At 43.6% G+C, this 27,613-nt stretch overlaps 1 protein-coding gene across 2 annotated transcripts in view; it reads right to left on the bottom strand.

Annotated features, from left to right (window-relative positions):
• AFF4 (ALF transcription elongation factor 4) overlaps positions 1-27,613 on the bottom strand; it is a 46,585-nt gene that overhangs the window by 9,208 nt on the left and 9,764 nt on the right. The window contains exons 1-15 of one of the 2 annotated variants that reach the window (XM_088174101.1): positions 21,393-21,463; positions 20,736-20,862; positions 18,286-19,074; positions 16,989-17,033; positions 16,101-16,187; positions 10,954-10,990; positions 9,477-9,525; positions 8,478-8,498; positions 7,903-7,957; positions 6,900-6,937; positions 6,364-6,526; positions 5,027-5,944; positions 2,934-3,022; positions 1,204-1,441; positions 162-259 (exon numbers count right to left, since the gene is read on the bottom strand). In XM_088174101.1, the coding sequence (XP_088030227.1) occupies positions 162-259; positions 1,204-1,441; positions 2,934-3,022; positions 5,027-5,944; positions 6,364-6,526; positions 6,900-6,937; positions 7,903-7,957; positions 8,478-8,498; positions 9,477-9,525; positions 10,954-10,990; positions 16,101-16,187; positions 16,989-17,033; positions 18,286-19,074; positions 20,736-20,862; positions 21,393-21,448 (2,810 nt within the window). In that variant the 5' untranslated portion in view covers positions 21,449-21,463. Of the gene's footprint in view, positions 1-161; positions 260-1,203; positions 1,442-2,933; positions 3,023-5,026; positions 5,945-6,363; positions 6,527-6,899; positions 6,938-7,902; positions 7,958-8,477; positions 8,499-9,476; positions 9,526-10,953; positions 10,991-16,100; positions 16,188-16,988; positions 17,034-18,285; positions 19,075-20,735; positions 20,863-21,392; positions 21,464-27,613 lie in introns of those variants that run through there. The other variant, XM_014888299.2, reaches the window with a different exon arrangement.

The following is a 27,613-nucleotide window of genomic DNA, read 5'->3' as shown; positions in this document are numbered from 1 at the left end:
TGCACAAGATGGTGAAATATTTGTTTAATTTTCTTTTCAATGTACTTTCTGTGACAAAGCTTGTGTGTACCATCTTTTGTGGAGCAAAATTCCAACTCTCCTCTGTGAGGACTGCCTGTGCTCGAGATCCAGAGCCCCCAGAGGGAATTTCCTGTCCTTACCTATCATCAAAAACGAGCTTTGCTCTCCTCGACTTCACACTTTCCGTGGCCTGAGCAGAGGCAGGAGGGCAGCTGGAGGAATTGTTCAGGATCTTTTCCTGGAAGGGAAATCCATGTCATGATTACAAGAAGAGCATTTGTTGTACAAATTCCCCCATGGTTTCCTCCATTCCATCCAGGAAGGACTGCAGGAGCACTGGGAATAACTCAGCTCCCAGGATGCTCCCACAGGGCTGGGGCTCCTCACTGCAGAGGGAGCAGCCAAAACTTTTCCAGGGTCAGGAAATCCCTCCCTCCATCTCCCCTGTCACTGTTTCTAAATCTTGTTTTTCTGTTCTAACAGAGATGAGGAGGATTTTGAGGATTTCTATCAATAACACTCTCTCTGAATGCCTTTGCCTTGAAAAACCCATACAGGAGTAGTTACTCCTCTGAGAAAGGCATGAGTAAGCACACCTGAAGTACAAAACAACAAGCATATCACAAATGAACAGCTGGCTTGGGGACATTTGTATTTTTAAATTCCATCACATCCATCTTCCAAACCTAAATCTCTTACAAACCATTTTCTGCACCATCTCCATAACCATGCACGGAGAGCTCTGGAAATTGCTGAGCTGGAGTTGAAAAATAATCTTTCAACAGTGTCATAAACTGAGAGCCAAAGCTTCCCATCCCAGCACCTGCTGTCCTCTGAAACCAGGACAAGTGCTCTATGTGCTCTGGGGAGACAAGAGCAGCCTCCCAGTTCCATTTCCAGGGTGCACACAGCTTTCTAGGGATGTTCTCATTAACCACTTCAACAATGAGCAGGATGACTGAACCCACTCCTCTATTAACACAGCAGTTTGGCAGGGTAAGCATTTGTAGTCCATGATCTCTCCAAGTTCTCTTCTCATTTATGGCCTTCCAAGGCACTTGAGCTCTATGAGAATGCACATCTCAAACTCATGATGTTTAAAACTCAACTGGAAATGGGTGTTTACATCAAACTAAAAAAAAAATAAAAATCCAAGAGGCAGACACAGAACCAGCCCTTTACCTTGGCTTCCTTGGCACTGTTGGATCCTTTTCCCTCTGTCTTCTTTTGCTTGGAAGAGGAGCTGCTCTTGCTGCCACTGCTGCTCTCCTTGCCTGGGTTGCTGCTGGATTTTAGGGATGAGGATTGACTGACTGTTCTCTTCCTGGAGCCATGTTCCTGCTTGGAATCCTTCTGCAGGGCTGGGGCAGCAGGGGAGGGCAGCAAATCCTTCTCTTTAACAGCACTTGGCTTTGAAGACCTGGAAAAGAGGAACAAATTCAGGGTTTGGGTTTCTTGCCTTAACAAACAAAACCAAAACCAACAAAAACAATCCCAAGAACACAACACGCAAAAGTTCGATTTTTAAATCTTAAACTAAAAACCTTTTACCCACCCCAAAATTTTTACTGTCAGACCCAGCTTTGGAGAAAAGCAGAATAATCCTTTCAGTGAGTAGCTTTCTCCAAAGCCAGATTGAACTTGTTTTCACCATTTTATTTGTTCTGACCTGAAAACACAGGCAAAACCAGACAAGTTCTAACCATAAAACCACACCCCTGCACCAGCTCTGTACAAAAACCACCCCAAACCCTCCCAATTTCAGCAGTGGGAGCCAATGCCAGCGCCAGGCTGTCTGTGCACAGCAGCCAGCCAACAGCTCCAGGGAAAGATGCTCCAGATAAACCTTTGGAACCCAGGGAATGGCAAAACTTCCCCAGCACAGCCTTTCAGGACATTCTCACCTGGCTGCTGGGAGATGCTGTTGGTTATTCCTGCCTTCCTACCATTATTGTTTCTACAAAATCATAGTTCCAGTTAATTAAATGTCCTTCAGAGAATTGCAGTGGTAATCAAGCAAACCAGAAAAATCAAATCAGAAAAAAATCAAATATCAGGTAAAAAAATCAAGCTAGAAAAGTATCCAGCTGTTCCCTAACAAACAGTAAAGACACTGTTTGATTTAGAAGGGGCAAACAAAAGTTGTAGCATTCAAACTGCTGCAGCTTCTCACATCTTTGTAATTTGGCAATTACTCACTGGACAGGAATATTTTCCATGACACAATTATACCAGTTTTCAGTTGCTTGAACTGAAACAGAAGTTTCAAAATGCAGTGGAAAAAAAACTTCATCTCTCCTGTGGATTAACACTGACCAATAAATCAAATAAAGGCATAACAGGTGTTGCAAAAAGCATGTGGAAAATCCAGAAATAACATATTTAAACAATGGTGCTGGTCTGCTAATTCTGTATTACTTTGCTTTGGTATCACTCACACTTTTCTTGAACTAACAGATCAAGGAGATTGAAGGCTGAATCCATGGATCCAAAGCTCCATGTCATCAGCTTCCCAAAGAAAGCCAGCTCAGTTCAGTTTATTCCCAGTTTAAAACTTACTAAACAGAGAATTACCAGATGGGGTTAATTTAAAAGTACAGATTTTGATTTCTAGACCAAACCCAAGGCCCAGTGTGTATCAGAGAAAACCAGGAAGGAAATATTCCCTTCACAGGAGGGGTCAGCTCACTTTGTTAAGGAGCACAATTGTCCTTGGCCAGTGTTTTTGGGGATGGAAATTCATTTCCACCAATTGCTTGTAGAAGCTCTGAAGTAAATTTGTTTGAAGGGTAAGAAGAAATGAAATTTTTGCAATTATTTGAGGGAAAACTTGGGGATGGAAGAGGGAAGATGAGCACCATTCTCTCCATGGCCACCCTGACCTCAGTGCAGGGAAGAGCAGAGATACTCACTCCCTGCTGCTGGAATTCTTGTGTCCTGAGGGAGCTTTTTCTTCCAGTTTCGTTTTCTTGCTTTCACTGGCTCTGTTTTCATCCTCGTTCTGAGCAAAGCAAATGAGAAAAACATCCAGCAAAAATCCACATTTACACATCACTGAGAGTGGCAGCATTTCACCCTGAGCCATCATTCAGCAGCAGCTAAATACAGATCCCAAACCCATGGCCCACAGCAGCTCATCCTCAACAAATCCTTACCACACCCTGATATTGGGACAAAATGAAAATCCCAGTCTGGCTACTAAATTACAACCTGATAAAAGCAGCAACAGGCTAGTTGTTGATTTCAGCACACATAAATTATAACCATGAAATCTCAGGAAAATCTGCCAAAGGCTTTGGCAAGACCAGGAGACAGATTTGATGTTGTGGGGGTCTAAAGAGGTGTCTGATGAATGCCAGGAAAGGATAAAAAAATCCTATCAGTCTATTAAAGTCAGCTCAGAGATGTTGAAGACTAGGTATTTATATCAATTTAATCCTCAAGTCACAGGAGGGATCAATATAGTGAGGGAGAGGGAAAATGGGGCCTTACAGAATAAATCATCTGGTAAAAAACTCCAAAGGTTTTGGGTTTGTTACTCATGCTGCAACCTGAGAATTGTGATCAAGGAAACCCAGGAAATGTAGAAAATCATTGGGTTTGGAGCACAAACTTAAAAGTGCAGGGGAGGCAAAGGGGGCCCACACAGCTTTCCATCCTCCACAGTGATCTGAGGCTTCACAACATTTAACCACCACTGTTTCCTGGGATAAAACCTAAATTTAACTGGTCTCACCAAAGCTTTGTGCTTTGGATGTGAGAGCACTCGTTTTTAATACTGTAATTCCAAATGTGTGGTTAAAGGCAAAAGTGGCCAAAGAGAGAAGTCAGGGAATTCAGCCCCCCTGGAATAATGTGAGTGCATTCCCAGGAACACCAGAAGTTACACAGTAACACCTGCACAGAGTAATTGTTCACTGTACTGGTCAGTTATTCCCTTTTTACAAAAGCAGCTCATTTGTTCACTTCATTTCTTGAGCCAGAGAAAAGAGGAATCTTAGTTAGGAACATAAATAAATGGATAAATGTGTTTGCAGTTACATGTCAGGGCTGCTGCATGACACTGACTTCAGCAGGTGACCAAGTTTATTTGGTGTAACTGAAATGATTCATCTCCTCAAATGACTCTGGGAATGATGTCCCAGAATCCTGGGACTGCAGATGTCAAAGTCTCCAACCCCTGTCAGATCCCTTTGAGATGGTAAAATGAAATGTTCACAGTGACATCCAGAGCAGGAGAGGGATTTTTGAGTCCCTGCCCCAGGGCCTCATAGCCCTGCACTCCTGGAAACCAGACTCCCTGGATCCCTGAGCCCATCTGACAGCCCCAGGTTTGCCCTTTGTACAGAGTGTCCCTGTGCTGAGCTTCCAAAAAGCAGTTTAAAATTACACCAGCATTGACTTCTCACATTCCCCCCTCCAAGAGTATCCCTTCTGTTCATTCCCTCACTGACTCGTGCCCATTTTACTGCCCCAGCCATTCCTGCCTTTTACTCCTGGCTGGAAAGATGAAATGCTTTTGGAAAATATTCAGTATTATTGTGGAGAGATCCCCCTGCTCCCAATAAAACAGCACCTGAGATGTTTGCTGCTGCTGCTGCCATGCCCCAGGCCCAGTCCTGCCCCATTCCTTTATCCTGGCAATGGGCAATTAATTCCATGGCTCAGGGAGCTGATCCAGATGAAAACTGACTTTTGGGGTTTCTTCCCCAGGTGGATTTCCCATTAGATCAGCTGCCTGAGCTGGCCTGCAGCACCAGGGGCTGGTTCCAGGGAGGCAGGAGAGGATGCAGAGCTCAGAGTCCCAGGATCTGTGACCTCCCTGAGCTCTGGCTCCAGGGCTGACACTCCCACAACCCCAGCAGCCTCCTGCAACAGCACAGGGATGATCCAGGAGTTCTACACGAGGCAGCAAAGCCACTCCTGCACAGCTCAGTCCCTAGCCTGAGGTGTCACCTGGATTCTGGGGGCTGAGAGAACAGGGGAATCTGCCCTGAGTCCTCACCTGTTTGTGTTTCCTTTTGCCTTTGGTGGAGCTCTTGTCCGAGGGCTGTTTCTGGGATTCCCGGGTGTGTTTTTCTGGAGCACTCTTCTTCTCCACCTTGGCAGCATCAGCATCCTTGTAAGGCTTCCCTGGTATCCTGGATAAGAGGCTCAGGTCAATCTTCACAATGAGTGGGTACCTTTCATCAGGATCACTCAGTGGGGACAGAAGCTCTTTCTCTTCCATAGGAGAGAACATTCTTTGCCGAAAAAAGCTGTCATCCTCCTCCATGGAAGATTTAACAGGAGTCCTATTGCTCTCAGAGTATTTGGGTGTTTGTGAGGAAGGAGGCAGACTCTCATTTTCATCTGAATCAGAGGATGAGGTATCTGTTTCGATGAATTCCCTGGATTTCTGGGCAGATTTGCTTGAAGCCTTGTATTTCTTTTTCTCTGTTGTAGGTCGAGGGGAAGACTTGGGCTCCTTCTTTATATTGGGTTTCCTGGAGCCTTTGGTGGCTGCCTTGTGCCTGTTTGAAGGGATATTTGTTGCCATGTCTACTGGGGTTTCACTTTCTATTTTAAGACCTCCTCTGGGCTCTTCCACAGATGTCTTTTCTGCTTTCTTGGGCTGTTTTTTCCCTACAGTCCTCCTCTGAGTCGAGCTGTCGCTCTGGGCAGGTGATTTCTGCCTCCCACGACTGCTCTCTGAGCCCTTCTGGGTGGGTTTGGAATCTCTCCCTGGTGTAGAAGAAATGGAGTCCTTGGATCCACCTTGATCAGTGTACCCACTCCCTGTACCCTGATCCCGTCCCTCTTTCTTGTAGCCTTGGGAAGAAGGGATATTGCTGTCCACGGAAGAAGCTGGTGACACTTTATGGGAATTAACTTTGTTCAACCAGTTATCCAGCTGCCACTTGTTTGTGGGTGGTGGCTCTGGCTAAAAACAAAGTGAAAAACAGAGTCAGATAAAATATTTCTCATTTCTTCCATCTTTTCCATGTGGCAGCTGTATGATGCTGCACACCAAAGCACGAGGTACACCCAAAACCAATACGGCCCCAAACAATACAAATTCTCCCTTTGTCTGCTACCAACAGGCAATATTTGATGCCATGGCTTTTTAGGCTTCTGATACCATATCTAACTCTGCTCTCCAACAGACAATTGGTGGTAAAAACCATCTCAAATTAAACATTAAACGTGGGCTTCTCTAGAGAAGGAAACTCAGCCTGACAGCGAGCCCGTGCTGCTCAGTTTGTTTTTCCTTTAAAAACGTGCACATTTATGGAACTTTTGTGGTGTGAAAAGTGAGGATTTCGAGGCAAGCTGTTGAAGGCAGACCCCTGGCAGCCCTACCTCGGGGGATGCACTCTGGGATGGCTCGTTGGCCTCGCTGTCACTGGAGCTGCTCTCGCTCTCCGAGTCGGAGCCGGAGCTGCTCTCGGAGCCGCTGTGGCTGCTCGAGTCATCCCTGGAGTTGTCTGCTCCTTCACTGTTGTGCTGGGAAGGCTCAGAATTGCTGTAACAAAAAGAAGGGAAAACAAAACATTACCCCAGGCACAAGTACAGCCTTCCAAGCCTTTCATTAGAAGTAAGAGAATGTAATATTTTAAATCAACGTTCAGGAGAAAATTCAGTTTAAGTGAACATAGCTCAGCCTGGAAATAAACAGCTTTTGGGTGCTGCTCCTTCCCAAAGTGGTCAGTCTCATTTGCAGGAAATATTTAATATTATATTTATTACTATTTCATCACTGATTACATTCGAATCATCTCTTTTTATACAAGCCAAAGGACAAATATGAATTTTGGAAACCAGAGCAAGGCAGGAGTGCTGACTGGGCTGAACATCCCCATGTGCTGCCTATGCTGCAATCCCCCAGGAATTCTCACCTTCCAGGTGTGCTCCTTGGCACTGTCTTATCGCAGTCCTGCAATTAAAAAAAAAGCAGCATGAAGCTTCTAGAAGCTATTTTAGGCTTGTATATACAATTAAGTTGCAAAACATCAGTTTAGAGCCTTTAATTTTTAAAAAATTCATTATTTGCAGTAGTTTATCTGCATTTTCCTTACACAGAAAGAGAAGCAGAGTTATTTTCTCCAAGTTTTCAGCACAAATCTCTACGTTCTGACTCCAGTTGTGAGAGTTCCCATTTCTACCAATAATTAATATCCTGTTTCCACTTTTTGAATCAGATGATTCAGCATTTCACAATAATTTTCCCGAGATGCCCAGGGTAAAGAGAGTTCACCAGCTCCAAGTTTTCCACTTGAAAAAAATAAAGTACCAGAAGTGGGAACAGGAGTAAAAGAAACCCCAGAGTAGTGGGGGTTACTGGACAGAACAGACACACATTTTATTTTTATTTAGCATGTTAAGTGCAATCTGGCAGAAGCTGCACAAAGTTAATCCTGAAAAGAGTAAAAAAAATAGACTTTTGGATAAATATAAAGGTGCAGCTGTACCCCAGGGACAGACACAGCCTCGTGTCACCCCAAACACTCCAGGGGCACCAATGCACACAGATGTTCACACCATGAGCTCTGTAGCTGGGATGGTAGAACACAAAGGGGTTAATCTTTAATTCAGGGGCCATTACATAAGTTTTAAAGTGCACTATGGTCAGAGAAGGCCCACGTGAAATCAGTTAGCAAGAATTTCTGGATAAAAGCAAACTGGTTCCACAAAACACAACATTTCAATTTGTTTGCACAAAATTTTCCCCGAGATTACATTAAGGAATATCTGAGGTTTGTCTAAAAGCATCCCATGAGATTTTAAGTCTCACAGATGTGCTGCTGGGCCATTGATCCCTGCCCCATGCATGAGTGCAGTGGTTTTTTTTTTGTTTGTTTGTTTTTTTTTTTGGGAACTCATTTAATTTAAGGAACATACCTGCTCTCCATCGCTGTCTTCACTACTGCTAAGTTTTAAGTCATCTTTCAACATACTAAGGGAAAAGGGAGAAAGTGAGACAAGTTTTTCCAAGCACTTTAATTAGTGCCAAAGCATTCTGCTAGATTTCAACATGGCACTGTTTATCCTGCAGAGGCTGCGTGGGTGAGACACCAGACACCACTCACACATCTCATGGTTAAGAATGGGGAGTTGAGTCATTCTTCAGAGAAGAATGAGGATTCAGGTACTTTGGCTCCTGAGTCCATTCTGGTAAATTTAGAAAGGAAATCTGACACAATTTACTGGTGTGGAAGGAGGTAACTTGTGTATGTTCAAGTTCTTTACACACAATGGCCAAGAATTGTGTTTGAAATGGAGGAAAGTCAACCCCAGTGGCTGCTTCCTGTCTCGTGGCACAGTGCAACATTAATTACTATTATTCAAAGCCATAATTACTTCTGGTAGTCACACACACAGAGTTTTACACAGAGAATACATGAGCACAATGAAAACACACAGCAGGGCCTTTGTGATTATTGGAAACATTCGATTATAAAAATAAAACATCTTACTCTGTCTGATTCGATTCACATCTGTGGAGAGAAAATAAGAAAGAATTAAAAGTTTGACTCTCCTGAGTTTGACAGTGAGCTGCTCTACTGATGATCTGAACAGGAACATCAGCTCCTAGGAGCTCACACCTGTTCATTGCTATCATTTTACAAATGATGCATTTATCTCCTTTTTAAGGGTTTTCTTTACCAGATCATAATAATTTTAAAAAATTGAATATTTCAAGTTTTATTGTCACAGCAAACATCATTTAAACTTCCTTTCCCTGCATCCCAGCTCAGCAGGTGTCCAATGCTGCCTCTTGTTCTCAGTGTTCTCCCATCCCCAGCTTTGGCAATAGCACAGTTCCCTCTCAGCACCTTCCTGAACTGCCTGATTTGGGACATTGATTGTAGCTTTGTATCAATTGAAGAGGATTTTTAAATTTCTTTCCCATAGGTCAGGTTATAAATATTTATTTTTATGGGCATATTTATTTGGAAACCATCTTTTAACTGCTTGTCATTGATTTTTAAGTCTGAGGAAGTTGGACTCCAGCCATGCAGAACATTCCAGTTGTCTCTGAGTTTTCCTGTGTTGCTGGGTCTGTGTGCAAAATGTTTGTCAAGGACTGAGCAGAACAAACCTCACAAAATCCCAGACCCAGTTTTCTGGCTCCTCCAAACCAAAACCTTTCCTCATCCTGAATTTGTGCAACCTCCAGCTGCCAGCTCTGCAAGGTCCCATCCCACACTGATGCCCCTGGTGATTCCCAAGCCAATTCCAAGGTCCAAATTCCTGCTCCTCTCCTGGCAGTTACCAGGAGCACAAAGGCAGCTTGGAGTATTTTTTATTCACTCCAGTGAGCAATATTTGGTTTATTTGGGATATGATCCCCTTTTCCTGCCAGCTGAGGAGAAGGATGCTGGAGTGTCACTCACATTCTACTAAACACTGTTTTCTAAATCTCTTAAAATACAAATTATTGTTTGTGGAATGTTTTCTCAGCAGCCACTTACGATTTGGATTGATGACCATTGGATGTTTTGGATGAGGGATTGTATCGTTCTAGGAGAAGAAAAGAAGAAAAGCACAGCTGAAAACTCAGGCCCAGCAGAAGAATTCACCCCAAAGCTGCCACAGGGATGCAGGGATGGATAAAGCAGAGCCATGTGAGGGGACAGGAGGGAGCAGCACCCAGGTGACACCAGGTACAACCTCCCCCAGGGCTGAGGGAGGGAGGGAGGAATGCAGGGCAAAACACCAAACACAGCAAATAATTTAACCAAGAAAATAGAGAAAATCATTTAAATCATTGCTGTGTAAACCAATACACAATTTATTAATGGTGTGGCAAACTGTTCTGCTCCCAGCCAGATGAAAATCCTGCCTTTTACATGCAGGGTATGGGATACAGATCCACCTGATGGATGAGAACCTCAACATCCCAAAATCCAACTCACACACTAATTCTGACAGCAGGAACACACCCTGAGAAAATCTGCTTCTTAATTTGGGGTTCCTCCCTTTCCCTTTTCTTCAATTCTGCTAAATAACTGAGTGCAGCTCAACAAAAACAACAAGTGAGGCTGGTAAAAGCTCTCCACAAAATACAAGCAGGCCCAGGAAACTGGCTCTGTGTTTAATTAACCTTGGCTCTTCTTTTCCACACCTAAAGATCAGCTGCTCTATAACGTGAGCCTATGGTTTAGCATTATGGAATTAAGGTTGAATTTGTTTCCTTCATTCCACACTGTATCAGATATTCAGATTAAGCTGCTTGTGAATATCTAAGAATAAATTATTCTTCTTTTACTATTTAAGCTGTTTAATCACTTCAAGAGGGAGTGGAAGGACTTTTGGAAGGTAACAGCACAAATTTAATTCAATTTTACCTGGTATTTACTTGAGTTTTGTGTTCATTTCAAAATAATGGCAGTTAAAAGAAATAAAAGTTACTTTTTCCAAAAAAAGTGCAAGAAACTCGAGGATAATAGCATATGATATAAGTTCTTGACCAGTTCTTTCTCTTGACTTTAAAATGTCAAAGTAAAAATAAATGGTGAAACTGCCATGTGCTTTTTCTTCTGAAATAAAAACAAAAGCACTCTTTTGGTTTCTAACATGTCCCTAAGCAGGGAGTTGGGTTTTTTAATGTGTTTTGGTTTAATATTCAGTTATTTTCAAGTCAATCAATCACAGAGGCATTTTGTAAAGAATTGGATCAATTAAAAAATATCTTTTTTCCTCCAACACACCATCCTTCCACTCAGTGATAACTTTCAAGATCTGAACAAGAAATGCTAAAAGAAAATCAAGTAACTGTTTTAACAGTTTAAAACCTGAGAAAGCAGAGAAAATTTGAAGACAAGACTCCATCCTGTGCCCAGTCTGGAAAACCTCATTTCCTAAAAGCCCTGACATCTTAGGAGCTGCTGAGAACACTGAATGACAACAAAAACATTCACCACATTCCAGGAAGTTTCATGTACTCACTCTGTTCTCCAGTGCCAAAACTGGACTGCTGAGACTCCTGGGGGAATAAAAGATCACAAGTGGGTTTTTTTTTGGTTTTTTTTTTTTTCAGTGGGAGTTTTAAGGTACCAAAAACCAGGCTGTAAGGAAGATATTCTTTCTAGCCTAAGGGATGACACTTAATGTCTGGAAAAGGGGAAAAAATAACAAGAAGTAAAAAAAAAAATAAGGGATTCTTTCTGTGGGCCCTGGGGCAGCCCAGGTGAGACCTTCACACTCCTTTTCCTCCCCACTTCCTTCCCAAGGACACATCAAGGCTGAAGCTCCCAAATCCCTGTGTGACTTCCCTAAATCCCCTCCTCCTCTGTGTTTAGGATGGAGAGGAACTGTTCAGGATGTTTGTTTATGCTCTTTATACACACACAAACTTTGCTGCTGTTTGAAGTGTTTTCCTTCCAACTCTTTTTCTCCTCATTTTCCTTCTCCAGGCACCCACAGCAATGGGAACAGGGAAAATATCTCATGAAAAAAAGACATTCCTCAGTCACAAAGGAGCCTCAGGGACAAGGTGAGGTTTCATTTGTGATCAGCTCTGCACACTCTGCCCCAAAAGCTCCACGTGGGTCCCCTGGTAAACCCAGCCTGGGTGGGCAGCTCAGAATTCCAGCCTGCAACTGCCACATCTGGTAGAAAAGGCAATAAAATGGTATCAGAGATTCACAGGATGGCTGGGATGGAAGGGAGCTCAAAACCCATCCCCAGCCATGGCAGGGACACCTCCCACTGTCCCAGGGTGCCCCAAACCCCAATGTCCAACCTGGCCTTGGGCACTGCCAGGGATCCAGGGGCAGCCACAGCTGTGCCAGCCCTGCCCACCCTGCCAGGGAAGAATTCCTGCCCAATATCCTGTAAAACCAGCCAGGAAAGATGAAGCCTTGCACATTTTAGCACCTGTATCACCCTCAGTATTTCCAGTTCAGAAACTCCAGTTCTGACTCCCAAGACAAAGCAGATTATGAACGTTTTTGAAACCCTGAACCATTGTTTTAACAAATACACAGAAGCTACTGAGCCACTGAAACTCCCTTCCAGGCTCGAGTGCCTTTTTAAAATAGGACCTTCCTGACCTCATTTCAGAATGAGGACAACTGATGGCCCCAGAAAAATAAACCAAGTCAAATATTTTCAATTTCTCGTTCTATACACACATTTTACTTACATGCTCTGGCAATGGCAAAGCAGAACTACAATTCAACAATGAATTCCATTTTTCCTGGTACACCTGTGACCTGGTTTTCCCTCACAACAAGCCAGTGCCAGGCAGTGGTTACAGAGGCAATTCACAGAATGAGTTTTTAAAGACACAAAAGCTTTACACAGCAAAGCACCCTTGAGATGTTTTCAATTTCCCTCAGCTTCGTATTTCAAAAATGGAACAATGCATTGAACAAGAATTTTGTGGATGGAGAATTTCATAAGGAGCTTTCCTTTGAAGGTGTTTCAAATACCTCTGATCTTTACTGACTGAAAGGAAGAGACAATAAAAATAGTAATAAAAAAATAAAATCAGAATTCAAGAGCAAAGCAAAGATGGAGAGAAGTCTTGTAAACAGCCACACTTCCTTCAAAATAAATCCATTTCTTATCATTTGCACAGGTAGGAGGAGGCAGGTTGTGAATCCTTGGTTACCTTTTGCCACTAAAAACTAAAACTAAACCAACAAACTGAGTGAGAAAGGAAATAAAGACCAGAAACTCCACATTTCCAAAGCTACAGCACTGGGGGAGCAGAGGATGGGAACTGGCACCCCTTCCAGCAGAACATGGACTGGGAATTCTGCACAGCACAGGGACTGGGAATTCTGCACAGCACAGGGACTGGGAACCCTGCACAGCACAGGGACTGGGAACCCTGCACAGCACAGGGACTGGGAACCCTGCACAGCACACCTGCCTAATTCCTCACTTGAGTCAACTTCCTATTGCAGAGGCAAAGCACTGGCTCTCAGCTAAGTGCACTTTAATGAGGTGTTATGGTTCAATGTGCAACTTTTTCCAACTCCCTTGCCATCTACTGGATACATATTTCTTTAAGAAACTCAGACTTTAAAAAAAAAAAAAAAAGAAAGCTCTGCTTTCAACTCCCAGGTTATTTAGAGCAGCAGCTTCTAAAGGTCTGCTTCAGAATCAGAAAGAAATTGCAAACAACTGAAAGGAAGGAAACCCTTTAAAGCAAAATATAATGGACTGAGGTTACACAGGGAAGACACTGGAGCAGGAAACAAAAACTCTGACAAAAACAACCTGGAGAGAGGAATTGTCCAGCTGGGCTGGGTTCCCATCCCACAGCCCTGGCTGGGGGGGGACAGGGCCCATTCCCAGAGAATACCTGAAACCCCAGGTGAGATCTCATTTGTACTTCTCAGGAAGAAGTTCTGTGCATCCCAGCAGGGTAGGGATGGCTGGAGGGACCCTGCTGGCCCCAGCTGTGCAGCACAGAGCCACCTCTGCACAGGTCCAGCCTCCCCTGGAAGCCAACCCTGCCCTCCCAGCCAGCAGCTGGGCTGCTCAGTGCATTGCAGAAACATTTCTGGAGTGTCTGACTGTGAGCCCATGGATAAAATTATAGAGTGTTAAGTCACAGGATAACATTTTTTATCAAGACACAGGAATCTGCATTTTTCCATAGCATCCATAAAACTTTCCCTGACCTATTTTCATGGAGTTTTTTTCTGATCCAAAGATTTCCTGGGAACTATTAGATGTATTTATAGTAATCAGAGAGGCCCCAGTCAGGAGGTTGGGCTCCTTGGAGTTACTCACTCCCTACACACAGGGAAAGTGATCCCATCCCAAGAGTCTGACAATAAAAATCAAGTGATCCACCAAGGGCAGCTCCAATTTATGTGAGCAGGAAGAACACACCGAGCTCTGCCCACAAGGGCAATGCTGTGAAACACTTCAGCAGATGACTGGCAATAAATAATAATAAATAATAATAATAATAAATGGAGCACAGTATTAAGGAAAAGGTGCTTTCCTCCAACAGAACTGCTCGATTAAAATAAACCACTGTTGTGTTTTGTTTGCTGGATTCTGCTCTGGGCCCAGACTGCACAAGCCTATGGCTCACTAACTCCCTGGAATTCTGCAGAGCTGCTGCTGCCAAGAATGACAGAGGGGAGAAGGCAGAGGAAATTATAGGCTTTGGATGCAGAGAGAGAATTTGACAGAGCTCCGTGGCTAAGATGTGCAGCCACAAAATAAAAAAGTTGGCAAAAAGTCAAAAGACTCGGAGCAGCCATAAATGGAATTTTTTTGCAAACTGGGTGAAGAGACACAATCCAGGTTGAGAGGTTCAAAAAGCCCCACACAAGGCACTTTTTTTGTTCAAATATTACCAGAGTTGTGCAGTGTTACGTGGCCTCTGTGCCACATGGATTTCTGCACACCTTCCTCTTCCCAAACTCAGTCAAATGCCAGAGAAACTAAAACCAAGCAGCCCCACAGCCAAATGTGCTCAAAATGCAAAGGCAAAATATCTCCCTAAAGGTTCAGGAATGAGTACTCAAAATGGTGGAATAAGGACCTTTGTTGAAGAGGGAAGGTGTGGAATTTCTTTCCTTATAAGAACAGGTAAGAATTGTTTCCAGACTGTCAGTTTTATATAACACACAAATAAACCCTGACTAAAAGTAATATTTGCAAGATTAATATTGATCTAATGCTAGGAAAACAGCAAACAGGATTTATTTCTAGGCATGCCTTCCAAAGTAAAGCTGAGAACTGAATGGTAAATTCTGCATTTTTTGATACTGAACAGAAGTAAAATGCAGAGAGCCAGGGACAGGTCACACAGAGCAGGATTGCTCCTGGATGTGGGATTATCCAGCCAGGATGAGAACCTGAACTTGGACCAGCCTGGAGGTTTGTGGATGTGCCCTTCCACCAGGGACTGGAACCTTGGGCTGAAGGAAGGTCATGTCAAAGCATTCACATAAAAGGATGGGATTAGAGAGATGACAGCAGAAACCTCAGTGAGAAAATCTTCTTAAAATGATTCCCTCACATCTTCTGTTTTGGGGAGCAATTTGGATCAAACAGGAAATTAAGAGCAATTAAGTGGTGTCTAGCAGCTGGTCAGAGAGAGCATGATCTGAATTAGAACACAGGTAACTTTTAGAAGACAAACAGTGCAATTTCTTCACTCTGAAGCTCTGCCAAGTTCGGGGTGGAGCACCCCAATTCATCCCAGAGAGATGTTGAGTCTGGAGAAAAAAAATCACATTGTTGAGTTGAATCTTTTACTGGTAATCAGCAGATCCAGGAACCAGACCATGAATTCCTGGGTGAGTCAGCTCCCCAGGCTGGGTTTTACCCACAGCTGCCTCCCCTGAGCTTCCAGGAACCTGCAGAGCTGCTCTTCAAGGCAAATAATTCCCAGTGCCAGTGTGCCCTGGAACCCTGGAGCTGCCAGGCCCAGCCTCAGGGGAGGCAGCAGAAATTCCTCCTCAGAGGTGTCCCCTGGACACGTGCCCTGTGCTGCCAACAGCAGCAGGGGTGGGTTTCTCTCTGGAATTAATTGCTTAAAACCTTCAGCAGTACTTAAAAACACAGGAGGTTGGGAAGAGGATCTTTTGGAATGAGTGATTTCTTCAGCAAAATGTGATTCTTAAACTGTCTTAATTTTTTGCAATTGAAAATGCAAAAAAAAAAAAAATCTCATACGATTATTAATGGACTTCAAACTAAGAGGAAAATTCAGTTTATGCAGAAAAGTCCATTTAAATTTCTCAGCCACTGTTTTGCTACATGGAGGGAAACTCAACTTGATTCTACACAAAATGGTGCAAAGCATTTCCCTGTTAGGGAAAGGGCTCAAAGGCATTTTCAAACTTCAAAAGTTTGAAAGTTTGAATTCATCCAACAAAAAATTTAAAAGCTAAGTTGTATTACAGATAACTTTGCAGACTGTCTGTGCAAAGCAGAGGAAAACCAAGGGTATTTTTTATAAGGCCACTGCTGACAGATGGTGAGAAGAAAAATGAAGAGAGACAAAGCACTGCAACAAACCCAGATTATACAGAACTCAATGTGGGAGTCCAAAATCCTGATCTTTAACAGGAATTACTTTTTCAACAGCATCCACTGTTTCATCCAGCACTGACCTTTGTTGGAAAGGGGAATTTGGAGGGTTCAGTTTTGCAGGGGGTGTGGATGGCAGTCAGTGGAGGAGGCCAGGAGTGGGTCATCTCCTAAAACACAACAAAAAGGAAAGTTATGAACAAAATAAATCAGATTTCAACTTCCAATCTGGATTCTTGTTCACCCTTCACTAAGCTTTATATTCAAATCTTAATTTCCCAAATGTGCAACAAAGACTTTGCATGTAAACCTGAACGTTAAATTGCTACACCCAAGAGCAGAGAATTATGACACAATAACAAGCAGCAAGGCATAAATCAATGAACTTGGTTGGCCTGAAGATAAACTGCAGTGCAAGTCAGAGTCTGATCCTTGCAGGGTGTGTGGGAAGAAGAATCCCAGGAAAGGGAAGCCTGTAGAGTTTGAGGAAAAGGGGGAAATCAAATGTCTGCAGCTGGAAAGTGCCTCCTATTCTCCCAGAGCATCTCCAAGGCCCTGTGCAGTACTGGAGGTCACAGGAAATAATAAACCATGGAAATGCTCCAGAGGGACCTGATGATCCTTTTGTGAGAGCAGACATAGCACAGGGGATCACAGGAGGGGTAAAAGGACTTGGGAAAATAACTCAGGTAGGAGAGAGGGAAAGTGCTGCCATGGGGCAAGCAAAGCATTTCCCATAATCTAAAATATCAGGATTAAAAACTGCATTTTGGTGGAAGCAACGTAGTTCTGGTTATCAGGGAGGAGGAATGCAGTGAGGATCTCCAGGAGATGATGTGCACACCACAACACCCAGTGTCCAGCTCTGCTCCCAGTTTGGCCCAGTCTCCCAGTGCTGGAGGGAGCACTTGTGCTCCTTGGGAATGGTTGTATTTTCAAGAAAGTTGGGAATAAGAACAGTGAGAACTTACTTTGAGGATTTCATCCACGCAGCTCACCTCACCAGAGGCTGATGCCTACAAATCAAAACTCAAAATTAACATCTCCCAAATTTTCCAGGAGCTACAAACAGTTAAAAACAAACCTCAATCCTTACTGTGACTCATATGGACTCTACATAGACACAAACAGCCCTTGCTAAGTCTTTTCATCAATTTTAATATCAGATAGATCCATGTTTTTATGGCATGAGTCACCGTTACGAAAAGCAAATACATGACATCCATAAAACTGTGATAATAATCTCTCACTTTTCACTTGACAGTTCCAGTGATCACAGGCACTCAGTGATATTAAAAACTCGTAGAGAGGGGAAAGAGAATCACAGCTTTCAATCCTTTCCAGGAAGCAGCCCCAGGATTGCATCTGAATTCAAGTGCAGGACCACGAATGCACAGGAATGACAAACTGCATTCCCAAGTAAAACACTCAGCACAGAGGGATCCCAGAAACAGCAATAATTACCAAACTGTGAATCTTCTGCATCCCTGGCTGCCACAAGCAGAAAGAAGCAAAGCTACTAAAGGATTCACTGCATCAGCCACTGATGTGGCAAGTGTTCATAAATAAAACTATTCCTGATTTCCTTACCTGGGTGCTGGATCTTACTTTGCTATCTGCTGCAATTCCAGGAACAAGAGCTTTTCTCTGGCTACCATGATTCAAGCAGTTAGACAGGAGATGAAATGAGACTTTATTACTAGGAAAGGCACTCTCCTTGTAAGTGAGCTGGAGTCAGAGTCTGTGCCTTAATGATTCGGGAATTACCAAACTCCTCAAAGTTGTTAACCCAACAGTATTTTATATCCAGCACAACTGATAAAAGTTCTGCACCCTGTTCAATTTGGTGTGAAGGTATAATAATCACATCTAGTAATTGCTACTCACTTCAAAAGAAAATCTGATGCAGGGAGATTGTATCAACAACTCTAAGTCAATTGAGCTCCAAGAAACAACAATGTATTTACCCAGCTTGTCAAAATATTTGTGGATATCCTACAATTTCCCTAACTCCTGACTAGAGAAATACTCAGTGAAAATTGGCCTCTTGGGGTTAAGTAAACCTTTCTGAATGTCTCAGCCTTTCTTTAATAAAAATCCTAGTATTCACACTGAAGAAGCAGAAGACCAAAATAATTACTTCTGCATACTCCCCATTGAAAACAGTGTTTACTAAAAACTCCACTTGGGTTAGGCAAATTGGGATTTTGGAGACGCTGGAAAATCCCAACCCAAGTGGATTTATATCCACACAACCAGCAAACTTACATCCAGTGGCTGAGAAGGAATTTTCAGCTTGGTCAGGTGTGCTTTGCTGCTGGGTTTCAGCTCGTTGACGCCGCCGCTGTGGCTCTGGCTGCTGTAGTGTTCCGAGGATAGCTTTGGTTCCATGGATTCCTGCCCATCCATCGGCCTGACGTAGGCAGTGGGTTTCTGTAACATGGAGCTGGACTTGGACATGAGCGAGGGAGGGAAGGATTGGGTCGAGTGCTGCCCGCTGGCGAACGAGGGCACGCGGGAGGGAGAGTCCCAGCTGGGCTCGGGGTCCCGGGGCGACTTGGAGCGCTGGTGGTCCTTGCCGTGGTGGTCACTGCCGTGAGCTCTGGAGTGACCAGAGGCCAGCGAGGACACGGCTGGAGGTTTCCCAGGGCTGGCAGAGCGCCCCTTGGAGTGCTCGGAGCCGTGCTGGCCTTTTTTCCGTCCCCCAGCTCCGCCGTAGGAATCGCGTTCGTGCCGAGCTCCTCCGCCGGCGCTGCCGCCCCCGGAGCGCTGCCCGTGTCCCCCCAGCCCCGCCGAGCGTTTCTGGGACTGGGCTGAGGTGCTGGGGGCCGGCCCCACCGGGGTCCATTTGCTGCTCTGATGGGAACCCGAGCTGTGCCGCTGCTCCCCGAAAAAAACGGGAGCGGGTTTGTCATCGGGAGCGGCGGCAAGAGGGACCGAGGGCTTGGGAATGGCCACGATTTTCTGCAGCGGGCGCTCCCCGATCAGATCCGTCATCTCGTCATAGTTCCCCAGCATGCTCTGGATGCGGCTGGACAGCTTGTCCTCTTTGCTGGTCTGCCACGAGAAGCCACAAAAAATCAGGATTTTAGAACCGATCACGGCTCTGTGTGTGTGTGTGTGTGTGTGTGTGTGTCCAGTTAAATGATCTGGTAACTTCAGCGCTGCACCTGAATTTCAGTTAGAATGCACCTTTCTTTGCCAGCGCTCCCAATTCGGAATTTTAGTTCTTAAAACAGCAATATGACCCCCTAAAACATACTAAAAACGTGTCATAATGCATATTTAACCCCCTAAAACATCCTAAAAACATGCAATAATACATATAATATGTATTGTATATAATAATAATTACATATGTAAGCATATGTAATAATAATGTGTAATAATATTTAACTCCCTAAAACATATTAAAACGTGTCATAATACATATTTACCCCCTAAAACATACCAAAAATATATAATAATACATATATGTATTGTATGTAATAATATGTAATAAGATTTAACCCCCTAAAGCATACTAAAAATATGTAATAATACATACTTAACTCCCTAAAATCTCAGCAGAAAAGCTGAACCAGCAATAAATCAATAATGCACTGCTGAGCTGGATGCAAGTTCCAAAGTTGCAGATGCCTCCTGTCACCTTACAGATTGTAACTTCTCTAATGCAGAATGCATCAGTCCTAAAAGGTTTTAATTAGCAGTAAAATAAAATCAACCTCACCCCCATAAGTAATTTTTAATTGGTATTTATATTGGCACAATGTTCGTTGCACACAGTTAAAAGAGTTCTTTCTTCTATAACCGATTTTTTTTTCCAAATCTGGGATCCTGGATCATTCCCCCATGCATCCCAACCAGCTCCAGTTAACTTCATACATGTGGAATTTGGTTACCAAGCACAAGAAAGTGGTGGGAAGACAGGAATAAAAAAAAAAAAAAAAAAAAAAAAAAAAATCAACCAGGTATTTCTCAACCTTCCTCCTGCAGGAAGTCAGTTTGCAGTCATGTTTTATTTCTTGCAAACCAGCTGGAATTGCAACAAGGGAAGGGTTCACTTTCAAAGTGAGTTTTGAACTACGTAATTAACATATTAAATAATATTTTATTAGTTATTCCAGAATTAGGTTATTTTTTCCAGTTCTGTTCAGGAAAGTAACTTAGAAAGAAACCCAGCACAGGCTGAAAGCTGTGCAGGTCCACAAACAGAATGAACTCCTTCAAAACAAACTAAAATATCAGATCCAAACTACTGGAGCACTAATTAGAGCTGATAATTCTGTCATATCAAACATCTCAGCATTTAAAATTAACCTCCTGTTTAAATATTCTATTCCTGAATTTATCCAGGTCTGGAATTATGTTGATGAAAGGTTAGAAAGTTTAGCAACAGGTTAAATCACCCCAAAAATGGCAATTTGGCATCACACAATGGACACTTTCATTTTTTTTTTTTTGAGTCACTGTATAGAAGGCAAAGGAAGGAAAAAATGTTGATGGTTTTATTTTCCTTTTTCTCATTGCCTATAAAGGTTCCTCCCCCTCCCAAACATTATAAATCTGCCACTGCAGCTCTGACTGCCCAGCTTCATTTTCAAGCCCTGCTTAAACACTTGGTTGCCCTAAAAGCTTTCGATCTAACAAGAAAAGTATTAATTTGCACATGATTTCTGTTATAAAAACCTGCATTTTTCTGAAGAGCAGCAACTCACCACTTTGTAAGGTTCAGCAAAGAGAGGAGAGTTGGGTGGGAAGGCTTCGTCACCCTGCTGAATTTCTTGATTTCGCCTTTCCCTTTCTTTCATACGCAGCACATTCCGGTCTTCACGGTTCATGTTGCTACGAGCAAAAAAACATCAGTCCTGATCACACAGGGAAGCAGGAGGGATGTGAGGGCTCAGGGGAGGGATGAGAGTGCCCAAAAGAAGGATTTAAGTACCCCTCAAGAAGCTTCTGGCCCTTTTTGGCCATGAAATTGTTTCTGTTAAGAACCCTCTGAGCGTCACAATTCCTCAAAACTGTCCAATTTCAGCCCCCTCCAAAGGGCTGTAACCCCCAACCCACAGCTGCCTTCTCACAGGGAAACTTTATGCAGCAATAAAAAAAATTAAATTGGAAAAAAAAAATTAAAAAATCCACCAAGTCCTCAGGCAAGTAACTATTTCAAACCACTTCACCAGCTCGAATCATCTCGGTTCCAGCCCACGCCAAACATCTCCCATTCATTTCTAAAATACCTTTTCTCCCCCACATCCCCCAGATGTTCTGCCATCCCCCCACCCATTCAGTGCTCACTTCTCCTGTAGATTAGGGCTATTTTTGGTGCTGACATACCTTTTTTTGGCACCCATTCTCCAACATATTCTAACCTCAAGCTTTGATGTGGTTTCCAGGTCTCTCTCCCTCCCTGATTCCCAAAAGGCATTTCAACTCAAAGCAGTAATTTCAGGGAAGTTCTGGCAATAATGCACCTTTTGCCTTGGACCATATCCTCCTACTGCAAAAATGCAGATTAAAAACCTGCCAATCCCCCTTCTTAACAAACTTTCCTTTGCAGTTTGGTCTTGCTGTTTTGTGTTAACAGAAATACACCAAATTCTTGCAAAACACACACAAAAGTTGGAAAAGATTCCCTCTGAGCTTGACACAGCATTGGGACATAAAGAAGTAAAAAAAAAAAAAATGAGATGATAAATAAGGTAAAGGATGATAAAGGATGATAAAGGATGATGAAGGACTAACTCCTTTGACATCAAACCCCAGAATAGTTTGGGTTGGGAGGGGCCTCAAAGCTCATCCAGTGCCACCCCTGCCATGGCAGGGACACTTCCCAATGTCCCAGGCTGCTCCAAACCCATCCAGCCTGGCCTTGGACACTTCCAGGGATTCAGGGGTAGCCACAGTATGTGTTAAACTCTGCATCAAGAGATTTATTAATGTTCTTTACTATCTGCACAAAGTACAGTAGGTGCATCCAGGAAAGAAACTGATGTTCCACCACATCATTTGCAGTCTAAAATGAAAATGTTGGCTGCTTAGAAAATCATTATTTCATGTCTTTAGACAGCTGTCTGATTATTAAAAATAATAAATGACTTGCTAGAGCAAGCTGTGCAAACTCACCTATTGCATTCTCAACAAGAAAAGTTCACCCCACCACTCGGTTTTTAAAACATTTTCACCTCAGTAACGTTTTAGCCTCTTACATTTCTTCCCCGTTTGGCTCCACGTTGTCCATTGCTCTGAAAGCAGTGAAATCTCAGAGGCTGCAGACTAAACCCAGGGTGTAAGTTGAGATCTTTGATGCTTTCTAAGGCACCAGAGCTGTTGGATTTCCCTGCCTTGCAAACAAGATACAAGCACTGGCATAACCCAACTCTGTGCTGATACCAAACCCATGGATACAATTTACATTTTATGTGAAAAATCACTTTTTTCTCCAGTTCTCCTGTAACCACAGGTGGCCATCGAGGCTGAGAGAGGGACCTGTGCTCTGGAATGTGGCCAGCAGACTCCTGGCATCATTCTGGCATTGATGACAAATTTGTTTTAAAAGTCTGAGGCTTGAAAAGCTCATTCTTGAGTCTGCAGCCCAATTAGTTACATATGTAGGATTTCAACACAGATAAATATCAGATTTAATTATAGACACTGATCAGTGAAAGCCAAGTGGAACAGTCTGAGTCCATGGCATTGACTGTTAAAGGCAAATTTTGAGGCAGGGAATAGGAATGCTCTGGGTGGTTCATTCCCACCAATACATTAAGATCAGGAATTACATACAGCTATACATCCAGAATATTAGAAGTTTAACAAAGATTTTTACATCTCTGCTTTCCAAACAGAGGGTTAAATATTTACAGAGACTTTCACTATCTTTTACAGAGACAAGCATCACCTTTGAAAATTGCATCAATATTTCCTATAACTCTTAGAGCTGAAGAAAAACGATTATTTGTACCAACACTGTCACATAAAAGGAACATTACAGCAAAGATTCACTTGAGATCTGAGCTGGTGCAAACCCAGGCTGTGCCTGCCCAGGTCAGTGTAAAATTAGTCATCAGAAAGACATCAGTTAATGACACTTTTAACCACTCCTCTCCAGCCTTTTGTAATACAATAAATGATAAACAGCCTCATGGGAGTCACCTCGACTGTATGGGGATTTAGTTTAGGTTTTTTAAACTCTTTTACATTTTTTATTGGAGCAAATAGTTTGACTGTGATACAAGTTAGACCTGTGGGTATCTCATCATCCCATCTCCACTCAGAGCTATTCTAAGCGCCTGTAATGTGTACAAGGCCATTAAAATCACACCAACACTTAATGTGTAAATAGAGGAAATTTGTGGGGCTTCCTCAGCTCTGCACTTCAGACACCTCCTCACTCAAAGCCACATCTTCCACTGCCACGAGCCTACAGAAGGGAAATGTTCCCATGCTCAGGAAAAGCAGATGACCAAGGCTTGTCTGAGCAGCATTAACTGCAGCAGTTCAGTTTTCAGATCACTTCAAGTTGTAACAAACCCTTAATATCCACTAAAATGTGCTGCTCCCATCACTCCTACCCCCTCCTTTGGGAACAAGGACAGCACCTCTGCTCCCTCCCTGCACAGGCCTGGAGGTGGGAGATGAAGAAGCTGTTGCCTTGTACCTGATGCTACCTGGACGATCCTGCTAAAATTCCCCTTTTCCCAGGTGGCCTGAGCTAAAGTGTGAAGGAGGAGCAGAGCCAGGCTGAGAGAGCCACGGCAATGTCCCTGCAGCAAGGGGCAAAGTCAGCTTAGTTTCCACGTCTGGGAAAAGAGAAGTTCAAAAATTAAAAAAAAAATAAAAATCAAAAAACAGCCTAAAGCACAGAGTATTTCCATTTTTAGGAACTTGAACTCTCCATGGTTTGAGTCACTCCTGCAGTGTGCCCCACTGTACTTTGAACAGTCCCTGTGTTTGAGATCTCTGCACAACCAACCAACAAACAATATCTCACACCTCTGCTCCAGCTCGACAGGAAGAGCTGCAAGCAAGCAGGAAATGCAGCAGGGAATTCACAGAAACTCCTGACCCAGCCTCTCCCTGGGTGCATTCCTGAGCCACCATTCCCTGCTGCTCCAGGCACACTGAGCACATCAATGCCAGCATCACCCACACCAGACACAGCTTTCATTTCATTTCATCTCATTTCTCCTTCCAACCCCTTCCTAAACCCCATTTGGTATTTCTGTTCATCCCTACTCCACCAAGGGCATGGCTTTGGTTTGAGACATCATCCCCTTGGATGTGTAACCTGGTGTGAAATGGCAGTGTTGGTGCTGCCTTCTCCTCCTGCTTCCCACCTCCCACTCCCTCATCCCAGCTCTGGGACTTTTGGACCACAACTCCAGACTAAAGATAAACCCCAACCAGCACACCCACACTGCCTGAGTTTCCTGGCAAAGCTGTTAAAAGAAAAGAGGATCTTGGCCAAACCCTTCTCACCCCCCTGAACCACATCAGACACCCAAGTCCTCGCTCCAGCTCTGCACCAGCAGCATCTCTTCATCTTCCCAGACACTGGGAGGCAAAACCATCAAAGGCCAAGGCTGGCCCAAGGAACCCTCCACACACAGCCCATCCAAAGGGCTCCATCCAAAGGGATCCCACCCAGCAGAGCATCTTCAAAGCCTGCTCACAACACCTCCACTTCCTTCCAGACATCCTCACTTCACTCCAGGGCTCCTTCAGTCTCAATTGGTTTCATGAGCAAGAGGAATCAAACAGTTAATTGGTTAATTGGCTGCGATGAAACCCCAATTTTGTTTGACAACATTTGGCCACCAAGGATAAACAGGCAGAGAGGGAACGTGCAGGATCCCAGCTGGGTGCAGGGCACACCCAGCTCCCACCATTCCATCCTTTTTTTCTTAAAAGGAAGGGGCAAAAGAGCTGGAGAGCCTGCCTGTAACAAGGAATGATGTTTTCAGAAAGTATTTAAAGATACCTGAAGCTGCCTTAATGCTGCATCCAATGATGCCTGTTGATTATTTCAAATATTCTTTTTACCACGGGTAAGGGGCATCTCAGGATCTCAGTTCGTGCATCAAGTAGGGCATCACCACAAATCCTGCCCTGAATTCATGTGCATGAGCCTAAAATGCTACTCTGTCAGCTTTTAATACAGACACACTCCCAGAGGAGTTGATTAAAAAGAGAGACATTGGAAAAAAATTGCCCTGCAACAAGAAAATTAACACAAAAACACCGACACACAAAGAGAAACGTGCCCTGGTGTCACCAAGAGCTACTTATAGAAGGGTACATAAAATCTTAACTTCCATGCTCTATGTGATGGTGAAGAAGAAAAATAGAAAAAAAGATAACATTTCCTACTAAAACAATACAGCTTTGCCCAAAAAAAGCACAAACAGGATGATTCTACTGTGATGGTACAAATACAGAAGCAGCAGAGTCATCTTCAGAGTCTTACAACTGAAATAAGGAACACAACTGAAAACAAGAGTTTACACAGAATTCAGAATTTTTGTACATGTCCAGACAGAGAAAAAAAAGAACTTCTCAAAAGCATGAAACTTTCTGTTTCTGTCCCTCACCTTCTGACACAAAGGGGGATTTGGTTTGGGATGGCTCCTGGTGCACATGGCAAAGGTTGTGATAGCACCAGGATCCCAAAATTCTATCCCATAACTCGGTATCACAGGTGAGGCTGCACAGGTGAGCACAGGAAACCCTGAGCCATCATCTTGCTCAGCTATTTTTTGGATGAGAATGAATTTTTCCATAGTTCCATCTCCTTCTTTCCAAGGTTTCATTTGAGCTCTTGGGAATACAATTCAAATACAATTGTACTGGTAATATGATATAAATATAAATCAGATTCATCACTAACTGAATCATAAACGTTTCTCATTCCTACAATACAAACACAAACGCTTCTAATCCCATCCTTCACATCAGGAATTCCTCCAGCACATTCAACACGGAGAACAAAGTGCCCCAAAAGCTGCCTGGGAACACCTTTGTACATACTGAGGGTGGGAGAGCTTGAAATAAAAATAATAAAAAAAAGTGAGTTAACCTAGGTCTGGTTAATGTTTGACAAGAACTCCCAGGGAGGGCAGAGCCAGCAGTTTGCTGCAGGCACTTCTCCTTCCCACTCAGCTCTGGAGCACCCAGAAATCCCCAGCAGGCTGATGTGCCTGGACTTGTGCTGCTCCCCAGACAAAGCAGCACAAATCCTTCACCACCGTTAGCTGAGAGAAATTCCACAGCACTTTCTGTGGGAGCACAGCCTCAATTCCAGCGTCTCACTCAAGTGATGGTGCAAGTAATTACATCCTGCTTTTGAATTTTAGCTGCCAGAGTCCCCTTCAGCCCTCAAATATCAGGTTACCTGAGCATCAGTCAGCATCTTCCACCTGAGAAGCCGACACAGAGTGATGGTGGATAAAAGAATTACAGAGATAATTTGTAACTCAACACTAAGCTCTGGAAAAGGACTTGGGGATCCTTTAGAAAGAGGCTCTGTAAGTGTAACATTTCATTTAACAAGTCCAGATGAGAACTGGGTGCATCATTCATCATACATGAGATTCAGCACACAGATTAAGGGGAGAAATGGACTTTAAAAATCATCCAGTTCCACTCCTAGTGCCAAGGTAAGGTAAAAGAACTAAAGCAAAAGTGAACCCCAGCAACTGGATTTTAGAAGCCAAGTCAAGGAGGACATTTCTAAATAAAGCTCATTTAAAACCATTTTAAAGTCCATTTTAAAATCATACTACTAAAACAGCTTAGAATTGTTTATATCCAAGAATTTTCAAAACTAGCTTGATGTAATTCACTCAAGGGACCTTAAAAATGCATAACCACACTTCTTAAATGTCTCATTTCTGTGCAAAAGTACTACCCAGGAGGGAAAAAAGTCTGGCCCCCTCCCTGAAGAACACAGAAATTAATTCCCAACTCTTTTCCTTCACAGGGAGCAGAGCTGCTCAGAGGATTTCAGTGCCTCCTTTCAGTCCTGTCTCTTCAGAAATAGGAAAGCTCAGCAAGTGACAGCACAGCTGAGGGAGGGTCCCTCCTCCATCCACTGTCCCCAGGCTCCATCCTGGGAGACACCACAGATGCCACAGTGCCACCCCAAACTCAGAGAAGAACCTGTGGGACTGACACCACGAGGCCACAAAGCCACTAAAATTGTCATTTTCTGCACCTACCCTGCAGCCAGGCCAGGATTCCAGCTGAGTCTCAATGAACTCCTGCCACAAGAACCAGCCCGGACCAGGACAGGGAAGTGAAGCTGCTGCTGCTGCTCAGCAAAACTGAATTTCAACTGTGCCTTCCCAAGCCTTTGCATTTCTATTTGCTTCATCCTGCAATATCTCCTCTGAGGAACAAGGGATTTTCTTCCCCAGGCAGTGAAATTCCTTGCCCTGAGCCATCACAGCTGAGATCACCAAACCAGCAGTGCACTGACCTCGAGCTCAGCCATCCACCAGGAACGCTCTTTTCTTTCTCAGTTAAATCTCATCCCAGCCAACTTCAGCCTAATTCCATCTCCCACTCTCCATCTCTGGGAGAGCCTTTAATT

This window comes from Sturnus vulgaris, chromosome 15 (assembly GCF_052056855.1).
Source record: "Sturnus vulgaris isolate bStuVul1 chromosome 15, bStuVul1.hap1, whole genome shotgun sequence".
NCBI lineage: Eukaryota > Metazoa > Chordata > Aves > Passeriformes > Sturnidae > Sturnus > Sturnus vulgaris.
This window is presented reverse-complemented; position numbering and strand designations above follow the sequence as displayed.